The sequence below is a fragment of the Jaculus jaculus genome, chromosome 7, assembly GCF_020740685.1.
Source record: "Jaculus jaculus isolate mJacJac1 chromosome 7, mJacJac1.mat.Y.cur, whole genome shotgun sequence".
NCBI lineage: Eukaryota > Metazoa > Chordata > Mammalia > Rodentia > Dipodidae > Jaculus > Jaculus jaculus.
Genome location: NC_059108.1, coordinates 11,787,425 through 11,812,668, shown reverse-complemented (window position 1 = coordinate 11,812,668; position 25,244 = coordinate 11,787,425). Strand labels below are relative to the sequence as shown.

Here is a 25,244-nt window from a genome sequence, read left to right as displayed (position 1 = left end):
CTCTTTACATCACCCTTCCAAAAGGCAAAGAGATACGAATAAGGATTCAAATGGATGTCTGGGGTTTCTGTATTCTATGGTAGACATACTTTCATCTAAGTCTTTTTTTTTTTTTGCTGGTTTTGTGTATTCAAATGTCCATGTTTGTTCACGTGTATGTGGGTACATACATATGTGTGTGGGGGGTACACCTGCATGTGTGTGTGCCTTCATGGTTTGAGTGTCTTCCTCAATCGACCTCCATCATTTTTGTTTGAGACAGTGTCTTTCACTGAACCTGGAGCACACAGATTCAGCTGGACTGGCTAGCCAGTGAACCCCAGGCATACCCCTGTCTGAGATTACAGGCACACACAGCCTGACATGTCTTTTTCTTTTTCCTAAGGTAGAGTCGCTCGCTGCAGCTCAGTCTGATGTGGTTTTCAGTATATAGTCTCAGACTGGTCTCTAACTAGTGGCAATCCTCCTTCCTCTGCCTTCCCAAGTGCTGGGATTAAAGTTGTGTGCCACTATGCCTGGCTTAGTATGACTTTTCAGTGAGTGCCGGACTACTGAACCATCTTTTCAGCCTCTCATGTAAATATTTCAACAATGGCACTACATTGTGCTATTTTAAACTCACAATTCAGCTACTTAACAAATTAAACAGAATTTAGGGGCTAGGCTGGTAAGCCGGTGAATGAAACATGTCTGCAATAGCCATTTCCTGATAAAGATTTGACATGACTCTATGGTGTGTATAATACAGTGGTTTTGTGTGTGCGTGTTTGTGTGTGTGATTTCAATTAAGTAGATTGTAGTTTCATGGCCTTGGGTCTTCAAGAAATCCGTGTTCAACCATTCTTAGTGTTTAACGAGATCCTGTTCCTGTTGAACTTCTATATGACCTTATTGGAAATCAATGATCGCTTCTGATCTTCAGCATGTAATGTTGAGGAGCTCGAGATGAAATCACTCCTCTGCAAAATGGTTTGAGATTGCAGGATGTGGAGCGCGTGCGGTAATTAAAACGAGTGCTTGTGCTTGGAGGTGTATCCTATTTTGACTATGTGTGTGTGTGGGGGGGGTGTGCACGAGGGAACTTCTCTGTGGAAATGCACGCACCCCAATCATTCCGCACGATCACTGGACAGCAGGTTATCGCCTAACTCCCGGGCGGCAGCAGCTAGGGCCCTCAAAACCAAGTCCAAGGGACGCTTTCCTTTCCTAGCAACTGTTGCTACGGGCGGGCGTGGCTTGGAGTCGGGCGAGGACGCGCTGGGCTGCCCCCCTCCCTCGTTCTTCCCCTTCCCTTCCTCCCCCGCCGCCGCCACCCGCGCGGACTACATTTCCCGTGATGCTCCGGGGGCGGGCTCCGTTGTGACGCACTCGCCCGCGGAGGCTGCGGGCGGGGGTGAGGGGGGGCGACGAGGGGGGGGGGAGGAGGTGAGGCGGAGAGCGCTGTGGTGGGGTCCCCGGCTCGCGCGCCGCCCGCCGCCGGCCGCCATGTTAGCTTGAGAAGCGATGACAGGAGGCGGCTGGGGCTGAAAAGTGTAGGAGGAGGAAGAGGGAGGTAGAGAGAGAGAGAGAGAGAGAGAGCGCCAAAACGCCCTGAGAAGGAAACGCAGTCCGGGGGTCTGAGGAGCAGGGAGGACCCGGCGTTCTTCCGGGAACCCCCGCGGGCGTCTCTCTCGCGCGCGCGCGCGGGAGTTGGCGAGGCCGTGGGTGGAGGGAGACGAGGCTGAGGAGAAGCCCGAGGGACGATGCGCCGGGACCCCCGCGGCTGCTGCGAGGCGCCGGCCGCCTGAGCCCCGGGACGAGGACGAGGCCGAGGGCCGTGCGCACGTCCCGGCCGGCCCCGAACGCTCCGCTCCCCGTCGGCCGCCGCCGCTGTCGTCGTCGTCGTCGTCCGTCGTCGTCGTCGCGGTGGTGGTGGCGGCGGTGGCCGTGGCCGCGGGTCGCCGCGAGTCGGATGCCCTTGAGCGCGGCGGCGCTGGGCGGCCCGGCGGCCCGCGCTGACCCCCCGGCGCCCGCGTCCCCGTGCCCGCTCGCCGGCCGCGGCGCGGATCGCATGTGTAGCCACATAGTTATCCGCGGACGCCGCCACGCAGGGGCCTTGGCTCGCTGAGCACTGGGCTCGGGCGCGAGGCGACGGTGAATCATCGCCCGCGGCGGGCGAAGGAGGAAGGCGGATTTAACCCCCTCCCACCCCGCTCCATGTCCGGGTGTCACTCGGCTCCGTCCACCTGGCGCGGCCGGTCGCGGAGCTGCTGCTGCTGCTGCTGCTGCTGACGACGACGACGGTGACCACGACCGAGAGCGAACTGCCGTCCCGAGACTTTGGACACAGCGCGCTTGGGATTGTCCTCTTTGCATCAGAAACTGCCACTTGGGCTCCGAAATAATCAATCAATAACAAGACTATTCTCATTTTTTTTTTTTAAACTGGAAAGCACATCACGAACCGATCCAAATTGTGAAGACTTACTTTCTTGATTTTTTTTTTTTTCCTTTTAAATTTCTGTAACTCCGGAGAACCTTCTCTTTTCTGGTTTTTTTTTTTTTCCTTCCTGCGTAAACATCTGGGGTGATCTAATCAGACGGCAAGATGTCCAGTAATGTCCCGGCGGATATGGTAAGCGAACGATAAAGTTGTGACACTGATTTCGGTTGTGGTTTCCGATCTTTTATATGATTATAGAGAGGACGCGGGGTTCTGTGGGGTGCGTGTGTGTGTGTGTGTGTTGGGGGGGACTGTGCAAAAGCCGCGGGGTTTGGAAGATGGGGTGAAGTTGGGAGTTTGTGGGTCTCCCTCCTTCCCCACCCCCACCCCACCCCGCTTGGGAGGAAGCACTGTTGTTGAACACGGGGTCCGGGTGGGGGGAACTCCTGCGGTCGTGTTTTCTCAGGCATGGAGGAGGAGTAGGGGAGAGGGATCGGGGGCTGCAAGGGGAGGAGATCCCTCCCCGGCCGCTGCATGCCTCCGAACACTTGCATTTCAACGCTGCTGTGACCGTCCGTGTCGTGGGCCCGAGCCGGGGACGGCGCCGTCCTGGATCCTCGGGTGGACGGGGAAATGGGATCTGGCTGTGAGACACACACGACGTCATGAAGGCACTAGGTTACATACCTGATGTTTTTCAGGTACGGATCGGATGCACGACTCTGTAGGAAAGCCTACTGCAGCGACTTAAAAAAAAAATTGTTTTTAAATTGTCTGGATGAACAGTAAGTAAGGCAGCAGAAACCTTAGTGTTTTGGAATTTTCGCCGTTCTGGGCTGACCGCATGTTAGCCCTTTTTATAAATATCTCAGGGCTTTTGAGTAACACATTTTGCAGTGCTACAATTTTCGTTTTTCTTAATTTTTTCTTTTTTGAAAGCTAATGAAACATTAGTTGAGCCTTGATCACCCTCACCGAGTGTTGTTAGTAACTTGAAACAAAGTCTTCTTGTTGACTGGAGCTTTTCCTGGGCTTCCTAATGGGTCAGATTTGAGTTTGTTGACAGTTACTGTGTCGCCTTCCAGGGCTGGGGGAGGGGGCAGCGGTGGGAGTGTGAAATCACACTCTGCAGTCCTAAGGACAGACGAAATACAATTAACAGAAAGATGAATAATCCTGTTTAGGAAAGAGCCGAAGTTAATGTAATCATGCCCACTTACATTTCGATGACATTTGAGTGGATGTGTATTCCAGTGCAAAGAGAGAGAAAAAAAAACAAAACCAAAATTGAACTTTGCTGATGATTACATTCTCAAATGTCAAATATTTCTATTCGAGGAAACCTCTTTTACAGATTTTTAAAAGAAAAATTGCTCCAAATGTTGTCTTTTGACCTTGGCTTCAAGGCATTTGGTTTATGTTTGAGTTTCCCATTTGATGCAAAAGAATTGTGTTCCGCCTCCCCCGTGGTCCGCTTGCCGTCCTACACTCACTCGGTGACTCCAGAACTCCCATTGTCCTCTCAATTTTCCCTTCCCTCCTGGTGTGAGCCTGGTGTGGTCGTCAGCCTGGTGGAGTGACTGACATGTTTCCTCTACACTGTTCTCGGACTTGCCTGGAGAGGTCTCTAGACAGAGCTTGCAAATGCTATTTCCCCTATTTGATGAGTGATGTGTGGGCTCGTTGCCCTCGGCAGAGATTTGCTGGTTGTAAAGCCTCCATTTTAGATCACTCCCACAGTGTAAGCTCTGTCCACCTGAGGACCATTTATCCTGTCACAGAAGTTACAATGAAGTAGATCTGTGTCATCAAAGCAGTGCCACTACTTTCTTTAGGCCCAGTGTTGAAGAAAACTGGAATGTGCATAGTGTCAGTCACCACTGAGATGATTGGCAACGAGGTTTCTAAGGGGTTGGAAGCTATGCTGGCATCAAGGTACTGGGAAGGGGGCAAGGTTTTATTAATAGCAGCAGCAATAAAATATAACCACTTATCTGTTAGATTGTGTGAAGGAAGGCCCTGGTGATTCAGTGGTGCTTTGAGATCCCTTGATTAAAGGTGATGAGCAAGGGCAAGCAGTGTTATGTAATGAACATAGTGCCTGGCGATGCTGTTCAGACTGTCCTGAGGTACCTGCGGCTCAGGCTACGTAATGCATTCTGAGGGGTGGTATCTCATGTTCAACTTGCTGGAGGTTAAGATCTTAAACTTCTCTGCCATCACTTTGAATGCAGCTTTGCTTAAGACTTGAAATCTAACGTACTAAGTATTGGTTAGAAGTTGACTTAATGCTGTGTATTTGCTAAACTTTTCATACCGGTAATTGAAGATTGATTTGTGTTTGCATTCATGGCAAAGTGAGAACCATTCTCCACTCCTTCAGTTGAAAAGCCGTCTCACCACAGTAGCATTTCCCTTGCATCTTAATTCCAAAGTGATCAGGAGAGGAACTGTTACAGCCCTCTGAGCATCCAAGCATGCATGCATACATTCTTGTTAGGTACAGTAATGTAACCTGGAAGCAATGACACCTAATGTGTGCTGTTTAGAAACAAACATGATGCTGTTTTATATTTCAGTGATGGTTATTGTGAAAATTCTGCCCAAGAGATTGGGTGGGGCAGTGATGTTACAAGCCCTGCCATGTTCATATTTTCATTAGCGTTCATTCCTTACAGAGGATTAGTAATAATTGTTAAACTAATTTTTAAAAAAATATCTTTTATTTATTTATGAGAGAGAAAGAGAATGGGTACATTAGGGCCTTCAGCCACTGCATACGAACTCCATATGCGTGTGCCTCCTTATGTATCTGGCTTACGTGGGTCCTGGGGAATCAAACCAGAATCCTTTGGCTTTGGAGGCAAATGTCTTAACCACTAAGCCATCTTCTCCAGCCCAGTAAGTCAATTTTTAAATCAACTTTAGTTGACTTAATGTCTTCTTATGGCTAGGATTGTGGTTCACGTTAAAATCATTATTTTGTTTTTGTTGTTTTCTTGTTTTTTTCAAGGTAAGGTCTCACTCTAGCCCAGGCTGATCTGGAAGTCACTATTTAGTCTCAGGGTGGCCTTGATATTCCGGCGATCCTCCTGTCTCTTCCTCCCTTGCACTATGATTAAATGCGTGTGCCAACACACCCAACAAAATCAATATTCTAACACCAGTTTTTGTTTTGTAAATAGAACTCATATTTAAAATTTATTTTTAATCATTCAGTTTTTGTGTTTACCATACAGTATCAGTTTTTTTAAATCCGAATTTAGGACAAAATGCTTCTGTAGTGTATGCATTTGCTGTATTTTCTTGAAAAAAATTAAAACTGATGCATTTTCAGTAAACATTCTGTAGTATATATGTATGTGTGTGTTCTATAAACATGAGTGTGTTTACATGAGATGCTGGCTTTTTTTCCCCGTTAAGAGTGATTTTCAAGTAGATTATACTAACATCTCAGTGTGGTAATCTATCTGTAAAAAAAATACTCTGAAAATACTTATATAGAATTCTGATTATAGCACACAGTATTTAAGTCATTAATTTCCTTTTTTAAAACGTTTGGCAGTTGTGTTCATTGGAGCCATGTTCATTATTTATCAACTGTTTTCTGCAAGAAAACCTTCAATGAGGATATCAGAAATAAGGACTAAGACTGGGTAGATAAGATAGTAGTTTTGCTTTCTGGATTGGTTATCAAGAGATGTGTTCCTGTATTTATTTATAAGGATGTTTTATACAACATTTGGGATACTCCTAGGGCTTTGGACTAAAAATTTTATGTTGTGCCTATCACATTGAAAACTATACCTGAGGAAAGAACTGTGAAGACAATAGTAAATTTTTACTGGCATTTAAAATACCTTAGTTGTCACAGATGCAACAATTTGTAGACTATGGATAAATGATACAATGGCGATTTTTTTCCCCAGTGCATTTAATGTGTATTAAAATATTTGTAATGTTTGTTGTTCTATTCATGGAAGAAATATTTTTGGAGCCCTCTTGTGGACAGGAAATTGCTAAAACGAATTTCCTTTCAAAGTGAACTTTTATACCTTTGCAAGTTAAAGTAAAATAACATATCCAGTAGAGTATTCTTTGGAAAAAAGACTTGTTAGAAAAAAGTCCAGAGAATAGAAACATGTTAATACTCAGAAAAGTATCTTGAGATAGAATGCCAGAAGATTTGCCTTTTGATTTTCTTTCTCTTGCTTTATACTTTTTGTTTCAAGTCTAAGTTGGGAGGTCCTTTGGAGCTAAGGAGTACGTACAGTACTGCTTACAGATACATGTGACCTTACAGTGGCTTAACACATACTATATTCCTAGTTGAATGATTGTCTAAAGTGTTTTACTTGAATGTCTTTTATTTGGTGCTTTGAATTAGACATTTTTTGTTGAGGAGACAAATTGTTTCCCTCAGGTTCGAATGCCTTTTTCCTAGTCCTTGTTCTCTGAGTGGCTCTCAGCACACTCCAGGCCACGGCGGGCCTTCCTTCCCATGAACTGTTTTGCAGTGCTTCTGACACTCTTAACACTTGCTACATCTTCTATAGTTCTTAAACAAACTAGACATTTTAAAACTGTGCAGTGACTTTTCTGACCCACAAAGTGTCACTGCCATTGTTACTTTAAGAAGACAGTAAATATTGTTCCAGACACTAGGAAGTGTGACATTCATGATATCAGCTTCACTGTGATCCCTTTGAATATGGAAGATGTATTATTGATATTAAAAGATTTTGAAGTTAGTAAGTAAAGGGGGATGACTCTGCTAGCTTTCCCGATGTTGAACAAATGGTAAGTGTTTTAGGAGAGTGAGACATCTGCTTTTTGAAGCATGCTCCTGGATTTTCAATTCCTCTCCCTGGGGAAAAAGAAATAGAAAGTGACTTTCTCCTTGGTAACCTGGATACATTGGTTAATAGGTCATTCTCACTCCATGAATTTTCCAGATACATGTGTTTTGAAATAGCCCAGTATACCAGTTGTGAATTAGTAGACTATTTGCTTAAATGGAATTTAGTATTTGTAGTAGAATATTTATTTGTGTTGTTTGGGTTGACTGGTAATTTTCGAGGGAAGTACTTTCCTTTTTTCTTCTTTTGGTTATTTTAAAAAATTTATTTATTTGCAAGCAGAGAGAGTTGATAGAAAGAGAATGGGTGCGCCAGGGTCTCTAGCCACTACAAACAAAACTCCAGACACATGTGCCCCTTGTGCATCTGGCATATGTGGGTCCTGGGGAATTGAGCCTGGGTCCTTTGACTTCACAGGCACATGCCTTAAGAACTAAACCATCTCTCCAGCCCGTTTTTGGCTGTTTTTGAGATGAGTCTCACTCTAGCCCAGGCTGACCTGGAATTCACTCTAGTCTCAGGCTGGCCTCAAACTCGCAGCGATCCTCCTACCTCTGTTTCCCAAGTACTGGGATTAAAGGTGTGCGCCACCACGCCTGGCTGAGACAGGTACTTTCTCTGTAGCTTAGGCTGGCCTCCATCTTGCCATAGCCCATGCTAACTTCCTACCAGTGATCCTTCTGCCTCACCCTGAGTGCTGGGATTATTGATGTGTGCCACCACATGTGGCTTAATTTAATTAATTATTGTTTTTATTTTTTAACATTTTCTATTTTTTTTAATTTGGGGGGTAAGGGGGAGAATGGGTGTGCCAGAGCCTCTAGCCACTGTAAATGAACTTCAAACACATGCACTACCTTATGCATCTGGCTTATGTGGGTCCTGGAGAATTGAACCTGGGTCCTTTGGCTTTGCAAGCAAGTGCCTTAACCACTAAGCCATCTCTTGAGCCCTATTAATTAATTTTTTAAAAGCATAAATTATTGAGCTGGAGAGATGGCTTAGCGGTTAAGGCACTTGCCTGCGAAGCCTAAGAACTCATGTTTGAATCTCCAGGTTCCACATAAGCCAGATGCATAGTGATGCAAGCTTGCAATGTCACACACATGCATAGGAGGCATGTGTCTGAAGTTTGTTCGCAATGGCTGAAGGCCCTGACATACCCATTCTCTCTCTGCCTCTTTCTTTCTCTCAAAATAAATTTTGTGTGTGTGTATACATATACATATACATGTACATATATATATATATACATACACACACACACACACACACACACACACACACACATATATACATATACACACATACATACATATATATTTCATTGAGAAAGAGAGAGAATGAATGGTTGTGCCAGGGCCTTTGGCTGCTATATGCTGTAAACCCAAACCAGCTTCAAACACATCCTTCCTTGTCCATCTGATTTTATGTGGGTACTAGGGGATCAAACCCTGGCTGGCAGGCTTTGCAAGAAAGTGCCTTTAACCACTGGGGCATCTTACCAGTCCTGATTCAAGTTGTTTTTGATGAGTTTGAGCTACCTTTTGAATAATATTGATTCTGGTCAGTGTTTTTTGCATACATTATAATTACATACTATATCTCATAACATATGTTCTATAAGCTATAATTGTTGAGACCCTTTACACTTAGTATGGATGGTAAAGCTTTTTGCCCCCTTTCTTGACCATTAGTTCACAGAGTGATGTGAGACAAGTCAATGGAGGTGTGAAGTAAAAATATTAGTTAGCACTTCCCAGTTATTTATTTCCTGCCCCCAAAAGGATGGGTGAACCTCTTAAAATTATGATATGGGTTGGCTCTGAGGTTTTCTGAATCCCCATTTAAGTGGCCTCCATGAGTGGGTCTGATAAAGGAAGATGTGGAGATTCTAGGATGTCGAGGCCAGTAACAACAGCAAGAGTTTGTCAGAGGTTTTGTGTTTTCCTACTATTAGTTGCTGTACAAGTAGTTTTCTAGAGAGCCTCTGATAGTCTTAAGATGGTGAACAGTGAGCGGAGGGTTACTGTCCAGTCCTTCAGTGGTAAGCAAGAAAAGTGCCTCCTGCTCCGAAGAGACCAATGCTATTGAAATGGGGTATTAGGGGCTCAGGAAACTCCTTGAATCCCAAACCCTGGGTTTATGTCTACTTTTGATCAAAGGATTGAATTTAATAAGACTGAGAAGAGTAATTATTAAGTTACTATATTTATTTAGGGAGGGACAGAACCAAGGAAAGACACCCACAGGGCATGAGAGCCCACATGGGAGCCTGGACAACTAGGGAGAGGATAGGAAAGAAAGTTTAAAGAGGTCCTGCCATGTGGAGAGCAGGAGGGGTAAAGAGCCTGTCAGGGCTGGGGGTGAGCCGAGAAGAAACTCAACAGAAGCTGGAGGTTCAGGAGAGATCAGGCGGCACAGAGACCTTACTCTCTCCCCGCAAATATATTTATAACCTTATGGCAGTGGACCCTACTTTCCAGAAGCTGAGGGACAGCTGATCAGTTTGGGCTTGGGGCTGTCTCAGAAAGAGGCTAACCATGATGCCCAGTTCTGGGGCTGAACTTGACCAACCATGCTAGGAAAGACCTCCTTCTCAAGAGGATCACAGGTTGTTTGTGGAAAAACACATCTAGGGAAGAGATAAGTAAAATCATACTTTGATCTCTAGCAAAGTGGAGACCTTCCTGCCTTTTTACTTTCAGGAACCCAGTCACCCTAACTGTCTACTGCCTTTCACTACGGAAAGAACATTTTGAGAGCATGTTGAATTAGTTCCAAATTGTTGAAAAGTCTTTACAAAGAATTCCAGTAGTTGTGGATTCATGTATTAGAAACACAAAAAGCAAAGTCGAATTTTAGGGCTGGATTGATGGGCCAGCAGTTAAGACACCTGCCTAAAAAACCTAACGACCCAGGATGCCAGATGCACAAAGTGGTGCATGCATCTGGAGTTCATTTGCAGTCGGCATGCCCAGTCTCTCCATCTGTTTGCCTCTCTTCTGTGTCTCTCTTTGCTTGCAAATAAATAAAAATATTTGAAAAAAATGGATTTTAGCAATAATTGCCATCAGGAAAAATGAAATTTTATAACACTGCCATTAGGTAGTTGACTTTTAACATAAAGTTGCATGTTCCGTGATGGGATGGCAAAGTGGTATCACAATTTAGTAAGATAGTCACATCTTCTACCTTATGGATCTCTGCATCTTGGAGCTAGCTAGGCTTTTCAGTTTGACTTCAGAAGGCTGAAGTGGAGGATCACAAGTTCAAGACCGTCAGGCTTGGGCTGACCTGGAATTCACTCTGTAGTCTAAATCTGCCTCCCGAGTGTTGGGATTAAAGGCATGCGCCACCACGCTAGAATGAACTTTATTTTGAAATTGAGGGTCCTTTTTTTTTGGTTTTTTGAGGTAGGGTCTCACTCTAGCCCAGGATGACCTGGAATTCACTATGGAGTCTCAGGATGGACTCGAACTCACAGTGATCCTCCTACCTGTGCCTCCCAAAGGCATATGCCACCACACCTGGCTGAGGGTCTTTTCCTTCAGTACCCTCAAGCTGTCTTTCATTGTCTTCCAGCTCCCACTGCTCTGTCAAATCAACTTGTCTGTTTACTGCTTGCTCCCTTGGGGTTTGTTTTCTTGGGCTCTTTCTTCAAGTTTTTACCTTGTCTTGGCTGGCCATAGCTTCACTGTGATATGCTTGTCTGTAACCCTGGTTTTGCATACAAGTGCCCAGAACTTGTCTTTGACATGTCACTTTTTTGGCCCTTTGGGATTTTTTTCCTAGTTTATGTTAATTTCTTTTGTTTTGTTTTGTTATGAGATAGGGGCTTTCTCTAAAGCCCAGGGTGGTCTTGAACTCACGATCTTCCCGTGTGAACAGAGTGCTGGTATTACCTGAATGCACCACCATCACTGGCTGATCCAACTTACATTCTTCAAGTACTATTTGCACTTAGTTCCTGTACCCTCTGGTACTACTGTTCTGTGGATGTTAGGTCATTCCCTGTTTCCTTCCCCCACTCCTGCTGTGTCAGTGTGTCAGATGGGACATTTTCTACCAACCTCTCTTCTGGTTCCCTTATATCTTATCCTTCCAGTGTCCAGGTTTACTTAGTTACTGGGTTCTGATTTCAGTTTTTGCTTTCCAAGTTCTAAACTGTGAATGGGCTCAGCTTCTCACCATGCTTTCATGTGTTCTTGGGGGTACTGCTCTGTACTGCAAAAATCCTATGTGAGGACTAATATTTACAGCACCTGTGGGCCTGTTTGTGTTGTCTTGTTTTTAAATTACCTGATCCTTTTTCCATGGATGCCTGTACTGTTGGGTTGTAATGAAGAATTGCTGAGCATCTGAACGGTCGTCGTCTTTCTCCATGTGGGGTTGATACTCATTGGCAGGCATTTAGGAAAACATTGAGCTCTCAGATTCACCAGTGATTGGTATTGGGAGGCTAGATGAAAGTTCTGTCTGTGCACTTTCTAGCCTTATCTGTTGGGTTTCCTAGATGCCTTTCCATTCTGCTTGTGCTCCAGCACTGTCCTGGAGGCAGAGGGGACCTATTGTTACTAGGCTTGTTTCTTTGAGGTTTCCTTTCTCTGTGTGGTCCTCAGGTCCTGGCTGCCTTGGTGGTAGTAGTCAGCTAGGTCAGTGAGCCTGACACAAGCTCTTTCTGGTGCTTTGTATTTGCTGTTTTGCCTTGCATTGGTGAATGACAGATTCCTCAGGAGGAGTGGGGTCTTCTCTGTGTGCCCTCCTTTGTGGGTGATTGTTGGTTCTTGTGCCCTCGCTCTTGCTTGTGTTCCCTGTGTCATCAGAGAGCTGTGTTATCTGGAGAGGGGGTGGTATTTCATTCACTCTATACTTATTTTTGGTGTGAAATTGTTCCCTCTTGGCTGGACCTAATCATCCTTTCTTTTTGTGTCTTGGTTTCAGTTTGTTCTGTTTGCAAAAAACATAGAACCACCAATGCTTCCTCCCTCCTCCCTCCCTTCCCCTTTTCTGCCCCCCTTCTTTCCCTCCTGTCCCTTTAGTAGCTAAGGATAGCTAAAATGAATTCAATGCTAACTGTGTTACTGGGGCAACAGCAGCCAAGTGGTAGTAAAGTCAGATCTTTCTAGGATTCAGTATTGATTCTTCTCTATTCCACATTCTTGTGTCCAGTCTCTCCAAGCATACCTGGAATCCTTTTACTTTTCGTCTCCATACTGCCACCCTAGTCCAACTTCCACATCCCTCTCTCCTGGGTTGCTGTATTAGTTTTAGAACTAAGCCTTCTACTTCCATTCACATTCACCTGTAAGGGCTTCCTTAAAAACATTTTTTTTTTTTTTTGAGATAGGGTCTTTATAGGTCAAAGTAGCTTAAAACTATGTAGACCAGGCTGGCCTCAAATTATTGACCTGTCTTAGCCTCCTAAATGTCAGTCTTTCAGGCGTGAGCCATCCTCTGTAATACTTTGTCCAAAATTAGCTTGAGTGTGTCCATTAAAGAGTAAATCCCATGGTTAGGGAGGTGGCTCAGTGGGCAACGTACTTGCCACACAAGCATGAGGACTTGAGTTTGGATCCCCAGCACCCACATAGGAGCTGGGTGTGCGTGCCTGTACTCCCGCTGCAGGGAGGCGGAGATGGATGCTTGCTGGGCTTGCTGGCTGGCTAACCTGGCTGATCGGTGAGCTCCAGGTTCCCTGGGAGAGATGTTGTCTCAGAAACTGAGGTGAAGAGCCACTAAGACAGGCATCTGGTGCTGATCGATGGCCCACCAGGGTCTCGTGTGATCTAGTTGATTGAAGTACTACTCTTCTTAGAATACTGGGTTCCTCATTTCCTCAAACATATTTCATGTTCTCACCCACATCTAGGCTAAGTCTTTGGGGGGGAGTGGGTGAGGTAGGGTTTCACTCTAGCCCAGGCTAATCTCACTTTGTAGTTCCACACTGGCTTCAAACTCACAGCCACCCTCTTACCTCTGCCTCCCAAGTGCTGGGATTAAAGGTATGCGCCCCCACGCCTGACCAGGCTGAGCTTTTAACACACCAGTCCAGTGCTTATCTCTGCTATTTCTCTTGTTCTGCATGTATAGTGCCCCCATACACGTGGGTACTCCTTACAACTTTCCAAAGTTGATTGCCCTCACTTCCATGGCTGCTAATCCAGGACTGTACTGGCCTCCTGTAGCCCATACTGCTCTCCCTATAACCCATCCTTCTGCCTTCCTCAGCAGACATGGATCCCAGGAGGGCCGGTGTGTGGGGATTAAAGTGAGAGGGACTAGACAGATTAAAGTGAGAGGGACTAGACAGATTAAAGTGAGAGGGACTAGACAGATTAAAGTGAGAGGGACTAGACAGAAAGCTTCTGGTTCAGGCAGTTAGACAGGGAATAGGCTCACAGGGAGGAACCTTACACCCTACCCTCACCATGGCCACCTCGGCTCACCCTGCCTGCCTCAGCTGCAGGACTCAGTGACTGCTCATCTCATCCAATCAAATCTCCCCCTCCTCTAGGCAGTTTTTAGGACTCCAAAAAGTCACCAAAATTCTAGGTACATGAGATGCTTTCCATATGATTCTGCTTTTATTTATCTATAGTGCTTATTCAATCAATCAGTACTGTTCGAAGACCTTCCATATTCCAGGCAGTCTTTTTACTCTGGTGGCAAGTAAAACCCAGAATCCCTTCCTCTATACAGCTCACATTTAAGTAGTAGAGAGCAAGACAAACAAAATAGCAAAGTATATAGGATATTAGATGATGATAAGTGCTACACAGAAAAAGCGGGAAAGGGAATTGAGAGTGCTAACATGCCCATATTGTGCTTTTTTAAGTAGAATGATCAGGACCGATTCGATAGCATGTCGCCATGGTGCCAAGGGAGGAAGGGCGGGGAAAGGCTGCGCTTCCTGGGGTTTCTACTCTAGGCAGAAGCGCCCTGTGGGTCTTACTTGATTTGCTTCTGTTGCCACTCCTGCTTTTGTTTTGTGCTGTTCCGTGTAATCCAAAGTGTTCTCATTATCTTCCTCATTAACTTGGGCAGCAAACACCACTGGATGCCAGTGCCCCGGATAGACCCTGTCACTAATTGGAGCCAATTATTTTCATACCTTCTTGTCTCTTAAATCAGTTTTCGCATTGAATTTCCATCACCTTCAATCACTTCTACACTCAGACTTCTTCTCCTTTTATTTTTCTGTTATAGTCAGCTTTTCATCCTTCCTTCCAAGTTTGTGTTTTGAAAACATATCTCATTCTCATTATGTGACTGCTCTACCTAATAATAGCTGCCTATCACTCATAGGCCAACCCAAACCAATCTCCTTCCCAGGAGACATTAAAACTTTGGCACTGTGGGCTACAGTTCTCTTCATCTCCTGAAATTGCTCTTATATGTACACTGTGCGTTTTAATGAACTCCTGTCTGTCCACAAATCATGCTGTTAACTTTTATGCTTTTCTCTTTCACCCATGTAGCACTGTGTTCCTTTTCTGCCTAGAATGTGCTTCGGTTCTTGATCCTTGCACCTGAGGTTTGTCCTCCACTGCAATGCTACTTGTCTTTATTATATAGACAGGCAGTCCTATAGTACAACCAGAGCACATGCTGTCACCTAAATAAAAAACAGCCAGAGAGGAGCAGAGCTGACTGGAATTCTGTTCAGATGTTAGCATCTTTGGTTCTGATAGCCTAGGACTTTCTGCATAGTAGTCACAGCGTCACTTGCCGTATCAGGGTAAGGCTGGATTAACAAGGTCCGCTCTAAAGACAACAGTATTGAAACCTTAGTCAGTTTGTCTAGAATTTAGAGTAGGAACCAAAGAACCAATTCCTCCCTCATAAATATTACTACCTCTGTTCTGACACTTGTGAATATTTTTGTTTTCCTACCATACAAAGTGGTATTCTCTTTGAGGGCAGAAAATTCCTTCTCTTTAAAAGAACATTTGATTTCTTTATATGTGAGAGAGAATGAGAGAAGAGAAAGAAAGGGGCATGTTGAGTATTGAGTGCTAGGCTTTTTGCCACTGCAAAAGAACCCTAGACGCATGCACCACTTTTTGCATCTAGCTTTACGTGAGTACTGGGGAATCAAACCTAGCCCATCAGGCTTTGCAAGCAAGCACCTTTATCTGCTGTGTCATCTCTCCAGCCCTGAGTTCTTCTCTTCTATATCCCTGAACCTAGTATAGTACCAAGTATAGAACCTAGCACATAGAGACTGTTCAGACAAAGCTAAGTTGGTTCTGTTGTTCTGTCCAGGGGTGGAGACAGTGGACACCTTCTCTGTTTTGTTGCACAGCCAGGTAACCCCGCTCCATGTGACAGGTAAACACTTGTAATATGCGTAGTGTGACTGAGGAACTAATTAACCATATGTAATTTTAATGAAAATAACCACATGTGGCTGGTTGCTCTGTTGGATAGGGCAGTAAAGTGATCTCCATAGCTAGTCCTCTCAGTGAATTCAATGGATCTGAGTTTTTCTTGTATTTAAAATGCTCTCAGAAGACTGAGCTTTTGATTTTATTTTTTGTGATTTTTCTGGTTCTTTTTTCCCACTCAACGTCACATCCAGTTTTTGCTCCTACCATGTACATGCTGCCATTAGTTTTCCTTTGTAACTTTTCTGTCTTTAGTTTACTGTTGTATAGTAAGACATATCACCACATTGTAGAATTAGCTTTCAGAAAAGAGCAGTAGTATAGGAATCTGGAAGTCATTTTTGACCTCTTTTGAACTCCAGTAACATTAAGAGTAAAGGCTGGATTTGGGGCACATTGCCCATAATCCCAGCACTGGGAGGTGGATATAAAAGGATCTTGAGTATGAGGCCCATCTGGGATGCATAGTGAGACCCTGTCTTAAAAACTATGAGGAATTGGGCTGGAGAGATGGCTTAGTGGTTAAGGTGCTCCTGTGTTTGACTCCCCGGGTCCCATGTAAACCAGAAGCACAATGTGACACATGTGTAAGGTTGTGCATGCACAAGGTGGTGCACACATCTGGAGTTCAATTAACAGTGGCTGGAGGCCATGGTGTGCCAATTCCTTCTTGCTCGCTCTCATAAAAAGGTCAGTCTGTTGGACTTGCCTCAAAAGAAGAAAAAAAGAAGCCTAAGAAGAATGAAGCTAGCCATCAGGAAAAGAAAAGATGCTGAAAACTGGGTGTGCATTTAATGGAAGAAAATCATGATACCAGTGAGATTACTCAGAGTAGATAGATCCCAGAGGAATGGAGGATAACCTGGAAGCACAATGCCTCTCTATTTGGTGGCAAGAGAACTTTAAAAAAATGAGAATAAGAACAGAGTGACAAGAAAATTAAAAGGAAAAATGTTAGATTGTAATGGAAGCCTTGCAGAGAGAGTCAAGGAGGAAGGGTAGAAAAACCACAAGTCAAGCAAGGGGAGAAACAAGGAGGTGCTTCATTTTGTGCAGTTTGGTGGAGGCTGTACATGTCTTAGCATATTGCCAAATATTTGTGGTTAAAGCAGTATTTTTAATAAAATTCTCATAATCTTCCATATATGTGTGTTAGATATATAGATTCATTCAGTATGTCTATATTTTTGGTAATTATAATTTTTCCATTTTTGTACATCTTTACCTTTTTCTAGCCCTTTCTGATTACCACAGTATTTTGCTTTGCTACTCTGTATAATCTAGTGAGCGGTAATAATACTTGCTTTTTGCTCTGAAATATATTATCTTAGATCCTACTCAGATAAACTGCTCTGTTACCTACTCTGTTGTTGGTTCACCACAAACCATTTAGTTCTGGATGCAAGGCTTAACTTAGATGCCATCTCCTCTTAAATTCTCCATTCCCAGAAAAAGAAAATTTTTGCTTAGAACTAGAAAGTTTGCCTTTCAGAGGTGACGTCTGGTATAGGAAGTTAGCAAACTACTCTTTCATTCCCCAAATAATGTCTAACTTACTCTCTTGAGACAGGACAGGCAGTGAAGAAAAATCAAAAATTGGGAAAACCTTTTCCTAAATATTCTTCATCCTGGGCTTACACATAAGTGGCATATTTGCATAGAGTGCAGATGTGAGCTTATCATCTTTAAAATTGTGAATAAAGTCATTTCTCATGTATTTAATTTCTCAGGAGCATGAGAACTGAAATCTTCCTGATATAGTTCAAGTGCCTATACCATAATGGGCAAACGAGATCATAGCCTGCTTTGTAACTGTAAGACTTTTTTCTTGCTTCCCAAGTAGAACTTGATAACTTGCATAAATCTAACTACCTGACAGGCAGCATACCAGTGATAACAGCAGTTTCCTCACTCAGTACACCCAAGGAACAGTGGTGCCCTCCTCCACTCCTTTTGAGAATGTGTGTTTGTAGCTACCTATTGTGGAAGGTTCAGCTGGAAAATTTTCCTAATCCTAATAGTTCACATTTGAAAAATAATTTAATTTAAAATAATATAAATTCCTTACAAATTTATAACAAGTAATTTGTACAAGCATGATGATTTAATAGAATACATTAAAACAATCTAATTTAAAGTAAACTTTAGAAAGATGTCATAATTATGCAATGTTTTCATTATGAGTATACCACTCCACTGTGGATGAAATGTAACTTCATAGTAGAGATGAATGACATTTTTCCTGTGTATGATCTCTCAGTGTACTTGACTTTTCCAAAGGGAAATGCATATGTGGCTTTTCTCCTTTTATCCCATTTTAGCCAGTCTGTCCATCTGTGTGCATTAAAAATCTAAATTAATTGTCCTAGTTTGTAACTAGTTAGAAGACAAGTAGGATTGTTGTAAAAGAAAACATTTTAAAGAAAATACTGTTTTTATAAAATTTGATTTCTTAGATATGAATCCTAATTCTTCTTTTCTTTATACTTATTCTGTGTAATGTGTGTGAGTGTGAGATTGATTTTCTGTGTGATGTGTGTGATTGATGATTCGTATTGAAGCATTTAATTTGGGGAAGTCTACCCAGTTTAATGGTGTGTTCTCCAGTAATCAGCTTACTCTCACTCATCATAGGAAAACCTTTAGATCTTGGAGCCTTTCAAAAATGATAAAGCAAGCTTCTTTCTAACACAGCTATACCATTTCTCATGTATGTGTGCATGCATATATATGTGTGTGCATGTGTGTATGTTAAGAGGATCTCAACTGTGTAGCCCAGCTGGCCTTGGACTTGTGATCCTCCTGCCTGTGCCTACTGAGTGCTGAGATTCCAAGTGTGAGCCTCACTGAGTTTCTGTAATATAGTGGTTATTGCCTTACAAGTGTCAGCCTCTACACCTGGCCACTTTCCCATTTTAAAATACAGTTTTCTGGGCTGGAGAGATGGCTTAGCAGTTAAGCACTTGCCTGTGAAGCTTAAGGACCCCGGTTCGAGGCTCGGTTCCCCAGGTCCCACGTTAGCCAGATGCACAAGGGGGCGCACGCGTCTGGAGTTCGTCTGCAGAGGCTGGAAGCCCTGGCGCGCCCATTCTCTCTCTCTCCCTCTATCTGTCTTTCTCTCTGTGTCTGTCGCTCTCAAATAAATAAATAAATAAATAAATAAAATTTAAAATACAGTTTTTTTTCCTGAGGATTCTGTACAGTATATAATTGTGCCAGTGACTTTAGATATTTTGTGTTTCTTAGGTAAATAATTCTACTAACATCAGAGTGCAGTGAAACCTCACCTAGACCTGACTACTCTGCCCCTGTAAAATTAAGTTATTTACAGTGGAAATGACTTTTATGAGTGTTTGACTTGTTTGACCTGATAAAAGCAACGGATTTTAATACTCCCATCCAGTAGTCCTCTCATTGTCTTGTTTCTAGGTTTGAAAATACATATATACTATATTCTATATATGTGCTATATGCATATATACTATTTGTATGCAAGATTTTTTTTCCCCAAAGAACCTGTACTTAAATTTTATTTACTCCCTTTCAGTTTACCAAATGTAAAGTAAAACACACAAGTTGATGTGCTTGCTATTCCTGTTCTGACACAGCCCCGTAGGCACGTTGTTTGTGTGGTTTAGTGAGGTGCTGCTCAGGGCCACCTTCCATAGCACATGCAGTTACCACTGGTGTGCTTCTTAGGGACTTACACTTACTATAAAATTTGTACTTACTATTTACTTACAGAAATTACATTGTATAGCATTCATTGACTGCCAGTTTACAGGCCACTTTGCCAGACATATTTTTTTAAATTATTTATTTATTTATTTGAGAGCGACAGACACAGAGAGAAAGACAGATAGAGGGAGAGAGAGAGAATGGGCGCGCCAGGGCTTCCAGCCTCTGCAAACGAACTCCAGACGCGTGCGCCCCCTTGTGCATCTGACTGTGCCAGATATATTTAACAAAGTTAAAATAAGATGTATTTAGGTATATCTTAGATATATCTTATATTATATATTAGATATATATTAGATATATTTAACACTGCAGTGATAGTGTTATGAACTAGTTATAGGAACACCAGTTCTTCCTCAAAGGCTTCAGATGAAAGCAGGTTTCTATCTCCTAATCTAAGTAGTAACAAAGGGCTTTAAAGACCAGTTGTAGGGCTGGAAAGAGGGTTCAGTGGTTAAAACACCTGTCTGCAAGGCCATAGACCCAGGTTCCCCACTCTCCAGGTAGAGCACAAAGTGGCACATACACCTAGAGTTCATTTGCAGTTGCTGGAGGCCTTGATGTACCCATTCTTTCTCTCTCTCTCCTCTCTCTGTCTCTCTCTGCTTGCAAATAAATAGTAATATATTTATTTTTTTAAAGACCAGTTGTGGGCAGGAGAGATGGCTTAGCAGCTAAGCGTTTGCCTGCAAAGCCAAAGGACCCTGATTTGTTTCCCCAGGACCCACACAAGCCAGATGCACAAGGGGGCACATGCATCTGGAGTTCGTTTGCAGTGGCTTGGAGGCCCTGTTGCATCCATTCCCCCTACACCTCTTTCTCTCTCAAGTAAATAAATAAATAAAAGTTAAAAAGGACCAGTTGTAATAACCTGGTAACTTCATATAAAATGATTTTAAATTTTGTCTAATTTCCTTGAGAGCCAATTAAAATTTTTTTGTTTAATTTTATTTATTTGAGAGTGACAGCGAGAGAAAGAGGGAGGGAGGGAGGGTAAGAGAGAGGAAGAGGGAGGGAGAGAGAATTGGGCACATGGGCACACCAGGGCCTCTAGCCACTGCAAAGGAACTCCAAATGCATGCACCACCTTGTGCATCCTGCTTACGTGGGTCCTGGGGAATTGAACCTCAAACTGGGGTCCTTAGGCTTCACAGGCAATGGATTAAATGCTAAGCCATCTCTCTAGCCTGAGAGTCACTTTTTATTGACAGTCCTATTAGGGGTGTTTGTATGCAGTCAGATAATTTAGATTAAGTGTCTTTACAAAGTCAGAACTCCATAAACCAAAAATAAGTTTAAAGAATATGGAAAATAGGAAACAAAAAGGTTTTATTGGTACACCAAATTTGGCTGCCTATAAAGTAGATTATACCCAACCAAGGCAGTTAAAATGTTTCTTTGGAAAGCACAGTATCTTTCTGTCCAGATAAACCTTAGTATCTGAAGGCCATAGTAACCTGGGAAGTTTCAAGTTAGATCTGCTAATTAACTTTGGCAGAATGGCTGCAAAAGACATTACATCTGGTTTCCTGAGCAATTTGATTAGATTTTCAAGATCCATGATTGTTATGAGACAACATAGACAACTGTCCTGGTGTGTGTCTTTCTCTGTCACATAGTAGGTTTTCATTTTTTTCTTTGATGAGCAGTGCAACAAAGCAAACAGATACAGTGTTGCAAGGGAGGCATTTTCTTTTTTTCTGTGATGAATTTCTTGTTATCCAGCAGATACAGTCTTGCAACAAGTTCAAGAAATTATAAACATTTCATAGCATTTTATCTCACATATTTTTGGTCCCTAATCTTCTTGTCGTATGCTATTTTGGGTTGATTTGGTTGTGTATTGATTGCCAGCATGGGATTCTAAGTGCTTCACACATACTAACTCAATAACACTTCCCTACAATTCTACCAGGTCGGTATTGTCCCCTTTTACAGATGAGGAAACTAAAATGTGGCGATTCATTGTGCATGTGTGTGTGCAGATGTACGTGTGTGTAGGTGCAGGTAGAGGCCAGAGAACAACCTGGAGCGTTAGCCTCAGGAGCACTGTCCACTCAGTGTGTTTTAATGATGGGGCTCTTCATTGGCCTGGAGCTCACGCAGGGTCCCTCCACCTGTCTATGCTCCCCAGTGCTGGGATTGTAGGCACACACCACCACAATGGCATTTTTAAAAAAGATTTATTTTTATTTATTTATGTATTTATTAAGACAGAGAAGGAAAGAGAATGAGAATGGGTGCACTAGGGCCTCTAGCCACTGCACATGAACTCAGATGTATGCACTACCAATGTGATCTGGCTTACCTAGGACCTGGAGAATCAAACCTGGGTCCTTAGGCTTCGCAGGCATGCACCTTAACTGCTAAACCATCTCTCTAGCTCACAATGGGCGTTGTTATGTAGGTAATAGGATCAAACTCAGGTCTTCCTGCCTGTGATATAAGCAAGCCCTTCACAGACTGAGCAACACTCTCCCCACCCCCCGCCAAAGATGGAGATTTTTCAGCAATTTGCTACTTAATGGTGGAGCCAAGATTCAAACCAAAATTCTTTTTCTAGATCCTATTACGTATTGGTGAAGCAAGTCTAGAGTTCTAGGAATGTGTGTACACACTATTATGAGCAAAAGGACATCATTATAGCCGGGTGTGGTGGTCCACCTAAGCCTCCAGCACCTGCAGGAGGAGGCTGAGAGTTCTAGGCGAGGCTGTGCTACATAGTGAGACCACTGCTAAACGAAAAACTGCACAACAAAGGCGGCATTCGCTTGTTCACTTATCAATAACTGCAAATCAGTTAAAGGATCAGGTGAGGTACCTCTCAGATGTGATTAGTTTGCTGTTACAACATGGTCATGACCAGTTGTTGATTTGAACAATCGATGGTTTGTCTTAAGGTGAAGGAACAAAAGTAGAGTAGAACAAAATGTGTAGGGAAAAAAGGTTAATAAACTTTTGTAAAATTTTTATTTATTTATTTGGTTTTTTGAGGTAGGGTTTCACTCTAGCCCAGGCTGACCTGGAATTCACTATGGAGTCTCAGGGTGGCCTCAAACTCACGGCGATCCTCCTACCTCTGCTTCCCGAGTGCTGGGATTAAAGGCGTGCGCCACCACGCCTAGCTTGGTAAACTATTCTTAAATGTTTCGTGCAACTTCAGATATAACCATGAGTGAAAAACTCTTGGAGCGCCCAGAATGTGGAGAGTGTTTATAAACCTCAAGTAAATTCTGTCCCCATAGAAGTCTGAGGGCTTCTCACTGAGATTGTGATTCTGGCACATGTCCTTTGCAGGGTGGCTAGCATATTGCTAGCTTGAGGGACTTCATTAGAAACGCTGCTATCCAGAAAAGCAGTGGAAGCCGGCACGCCTGTAATCCCAGCACTCGGGAGGCTGAGGTAGGAGGATGGCTGTGAGTTCGAGGCCACCCTGAGACTCCATAGTGAATTCCAGGTCAGCCTGGCCTAGTGAGACACTACGTCAAAAAACAAACAACAACAAACAGAAAAGCAGTGAAACCTCAGTGTTTGCAGTGCTATAAGTTGAGACAGTTAAGCTTTCTCCAGACTACACCATCCTGTAAACTATTCTTGCAGTTGTCCATAGAAAAGTTTTGGAGTGGAAGAAGCAGAGGTTATTGTCATGGAGTTGTCCCCTGTGACAGTGTTCTCAGGTCTTTCAGTCCACTCCTTGATATTAATGTATGCTTGTGATGACTTCTTTGGGTAAAGGAAGACATTGTATTCTTTCTAAATTGTTTCTAATATGACTGTTTTAATGAAACTTTAAAAAATGATGGTCCTTCTGTTGGATAAACACATTTTATTTTTAAAAATTATACATGGGAAGGAAAATAGGTACAAATATGTTACATATTGTGTATCATATACATAATAGTCTCATTGCACCTTAAAATTAGCTTTAATTACCTAATATCATCGAACAGATATAAAGCATATAAAGACATTATTATGTTTCTTTTAGCAATTAGAAAGGAAGACTGAAACAGTTAACATTTCCAAATGAGTTTAATATTGAAGTGTTTTTTTTGTGAACATTAAGAAAAGGAAAACGCCTGGGAAGGTTCTCTTAATCCTCACAAAATACTCTTAAAAGTTCTTGGTTTTTCAATTTTATAATTAGAAAAGTAAACAGTCTTGCCTTGCTGCCAGAATATACAAACTGATATACATGCTGACCACAAACACAAAATACATGTTACATAAAGTAAGAACTTTTAAAATGTGGTAATGTGTTACAAAGATTAAAAAGTACATCCATGTTTAGAAATAGCTCTTGTTCAGAGAAATATCTTTCACATGGTTGACTTTATTTGAGACATTAGTCTTCTGTCTTCCTTGTTTTATGGGAAGGAAATAAACAGCATTTATACCTCTGATCAAGTGACCTAAATGGTTCTCTTTTTCCTTTGCCTTGTAAGAGATTAGCTGTTGCTTAAATAATTTATGTGCACTGTCTCTGGATTCCTGTGGTTTGAAGGCTTTACAGATATTAACTTTCTCTTCCTGACTGAAAAGGATGTGTGTGATGCTATCTTTTTTTCTTCAGCCTAAATTTAGACTTCTTGATCATGAGTTAGAGAACTTGTGAGTGATAGAATAATAGCTGGCTTTAAAAAATTATTTATTTATTTGCAAGAGAGAGAGAGATGAGAGAGAAAGGGGGGAGGGGAGACAATGTGTGTGAGAGAGAGAGAGAATATGAGAATGGGTACACCAGGGCCTCCAGCTACTGCAAATGAACTCCAGATGTATATGGCTTATGTAGGAACTGGGGATTTGAACCTCAGACTGGGGTTGTTAGGCTTCACAGGCAGGCGCTTAACTGCTAAGCCATCTCTCCAGTCCTGGCTTTTTTTTTTTGTTTTTTAAAGGTGTTTACTTTTCATTTTCACCATGCCTCTTTATTTGCTCCCTGATGTGGCTGCTGAGAATGCATGCCTTCTGGTGGCAGGCAAAGCCCCCTAGCCAGAGCTGTTGCACATAATAAATGCCCTCTTAGGTCTTGACATGAGCGCCAAACACCAAATTTCTGAATACACTACACTAAGTTACTACACTGGCAGCTATGTCAAACCATAGTTTTTGTTTACAATTCCAGCTATAACTGAAAGCAAGAACTTAAAGCATTCTCTGGATTAAATCTAATTTTGAGTCTTTGGCTTACAGAGAAAGTTTTCCCTGTGTCTGGTTGTGCTCTACTCAGCTCACTCCTCTCCCAGCTGTCAGAACCTGACTTGGTTTGGGATTGGAGTAGGTCGGATTGACCACATGTACTGCCTTACATATTCATACACTCATGTGCATGCAGATTTGTACTTACATATTCCATTTAGCAAACTTGAAGTTAATAGTGGCCTTTTGCCAATTGAATTTTCAAATAATCATCTATGGTTATGTTCTTTTGATCTATAGTTATGTTCTTGGATTACAGGTTATATTTTAAAAAGTGAAACTGATGCGGGTATGTGGCACTTGCTTTTAATCCCAGCACTTGGTGGCAGAGGTAGGAGGATTGCCATGAGTTTGAGGCCACCTTCAAACGACATAGTGAATTCTAGGTCAGCCTGAGCTAGAGTGAGACTCTACCTTGAAAAACAAAAAACAAACAAACAAAAAAGAAGTGTGACTGAAAACCTAGCCTACTAACATTGGGGCAGTTGCTGCACCCAGCCCAAATCACCTGAGTTTCTACATCGGGAATCAAGACCTGATGGACGATACCTCCTTTATTTGGTGATTATCCATACTGTAGTCTCTACTCCCTTGAGTTTAGCCAAGACCAAGGAAATAACAAAGGCTTCCAAACAG

The 25,244-nt window shown here is 42.8% G+C and overlaps 1 protein-coding gene across 1 annotated transcript in view; it reads left to right on the top strand.

The window, feature by feature from the left end:
• Positions 1 to 2,074: 2,074 nt before the first annotated feature.
• Positions 2,075 to 25,244, top strand: part of Ubl3 (ubiquitin like 3) — a 58,684-nt gene continuing 35,514 nt past the window's right edge. Inside the window, exon 1 of the mRNA XM_004659985.3 lies at positions 2,075 to 2,614. Within this exon, the coding sequence (XP_004660042.1) occupies positions 2,588 to 2,614 (27 nt within the window). The 5' untranslated portion in view covers positions 2,075 to 2,587. The remainder of the gene's footprint in view (positions 2,615 to 25,244) is intronic.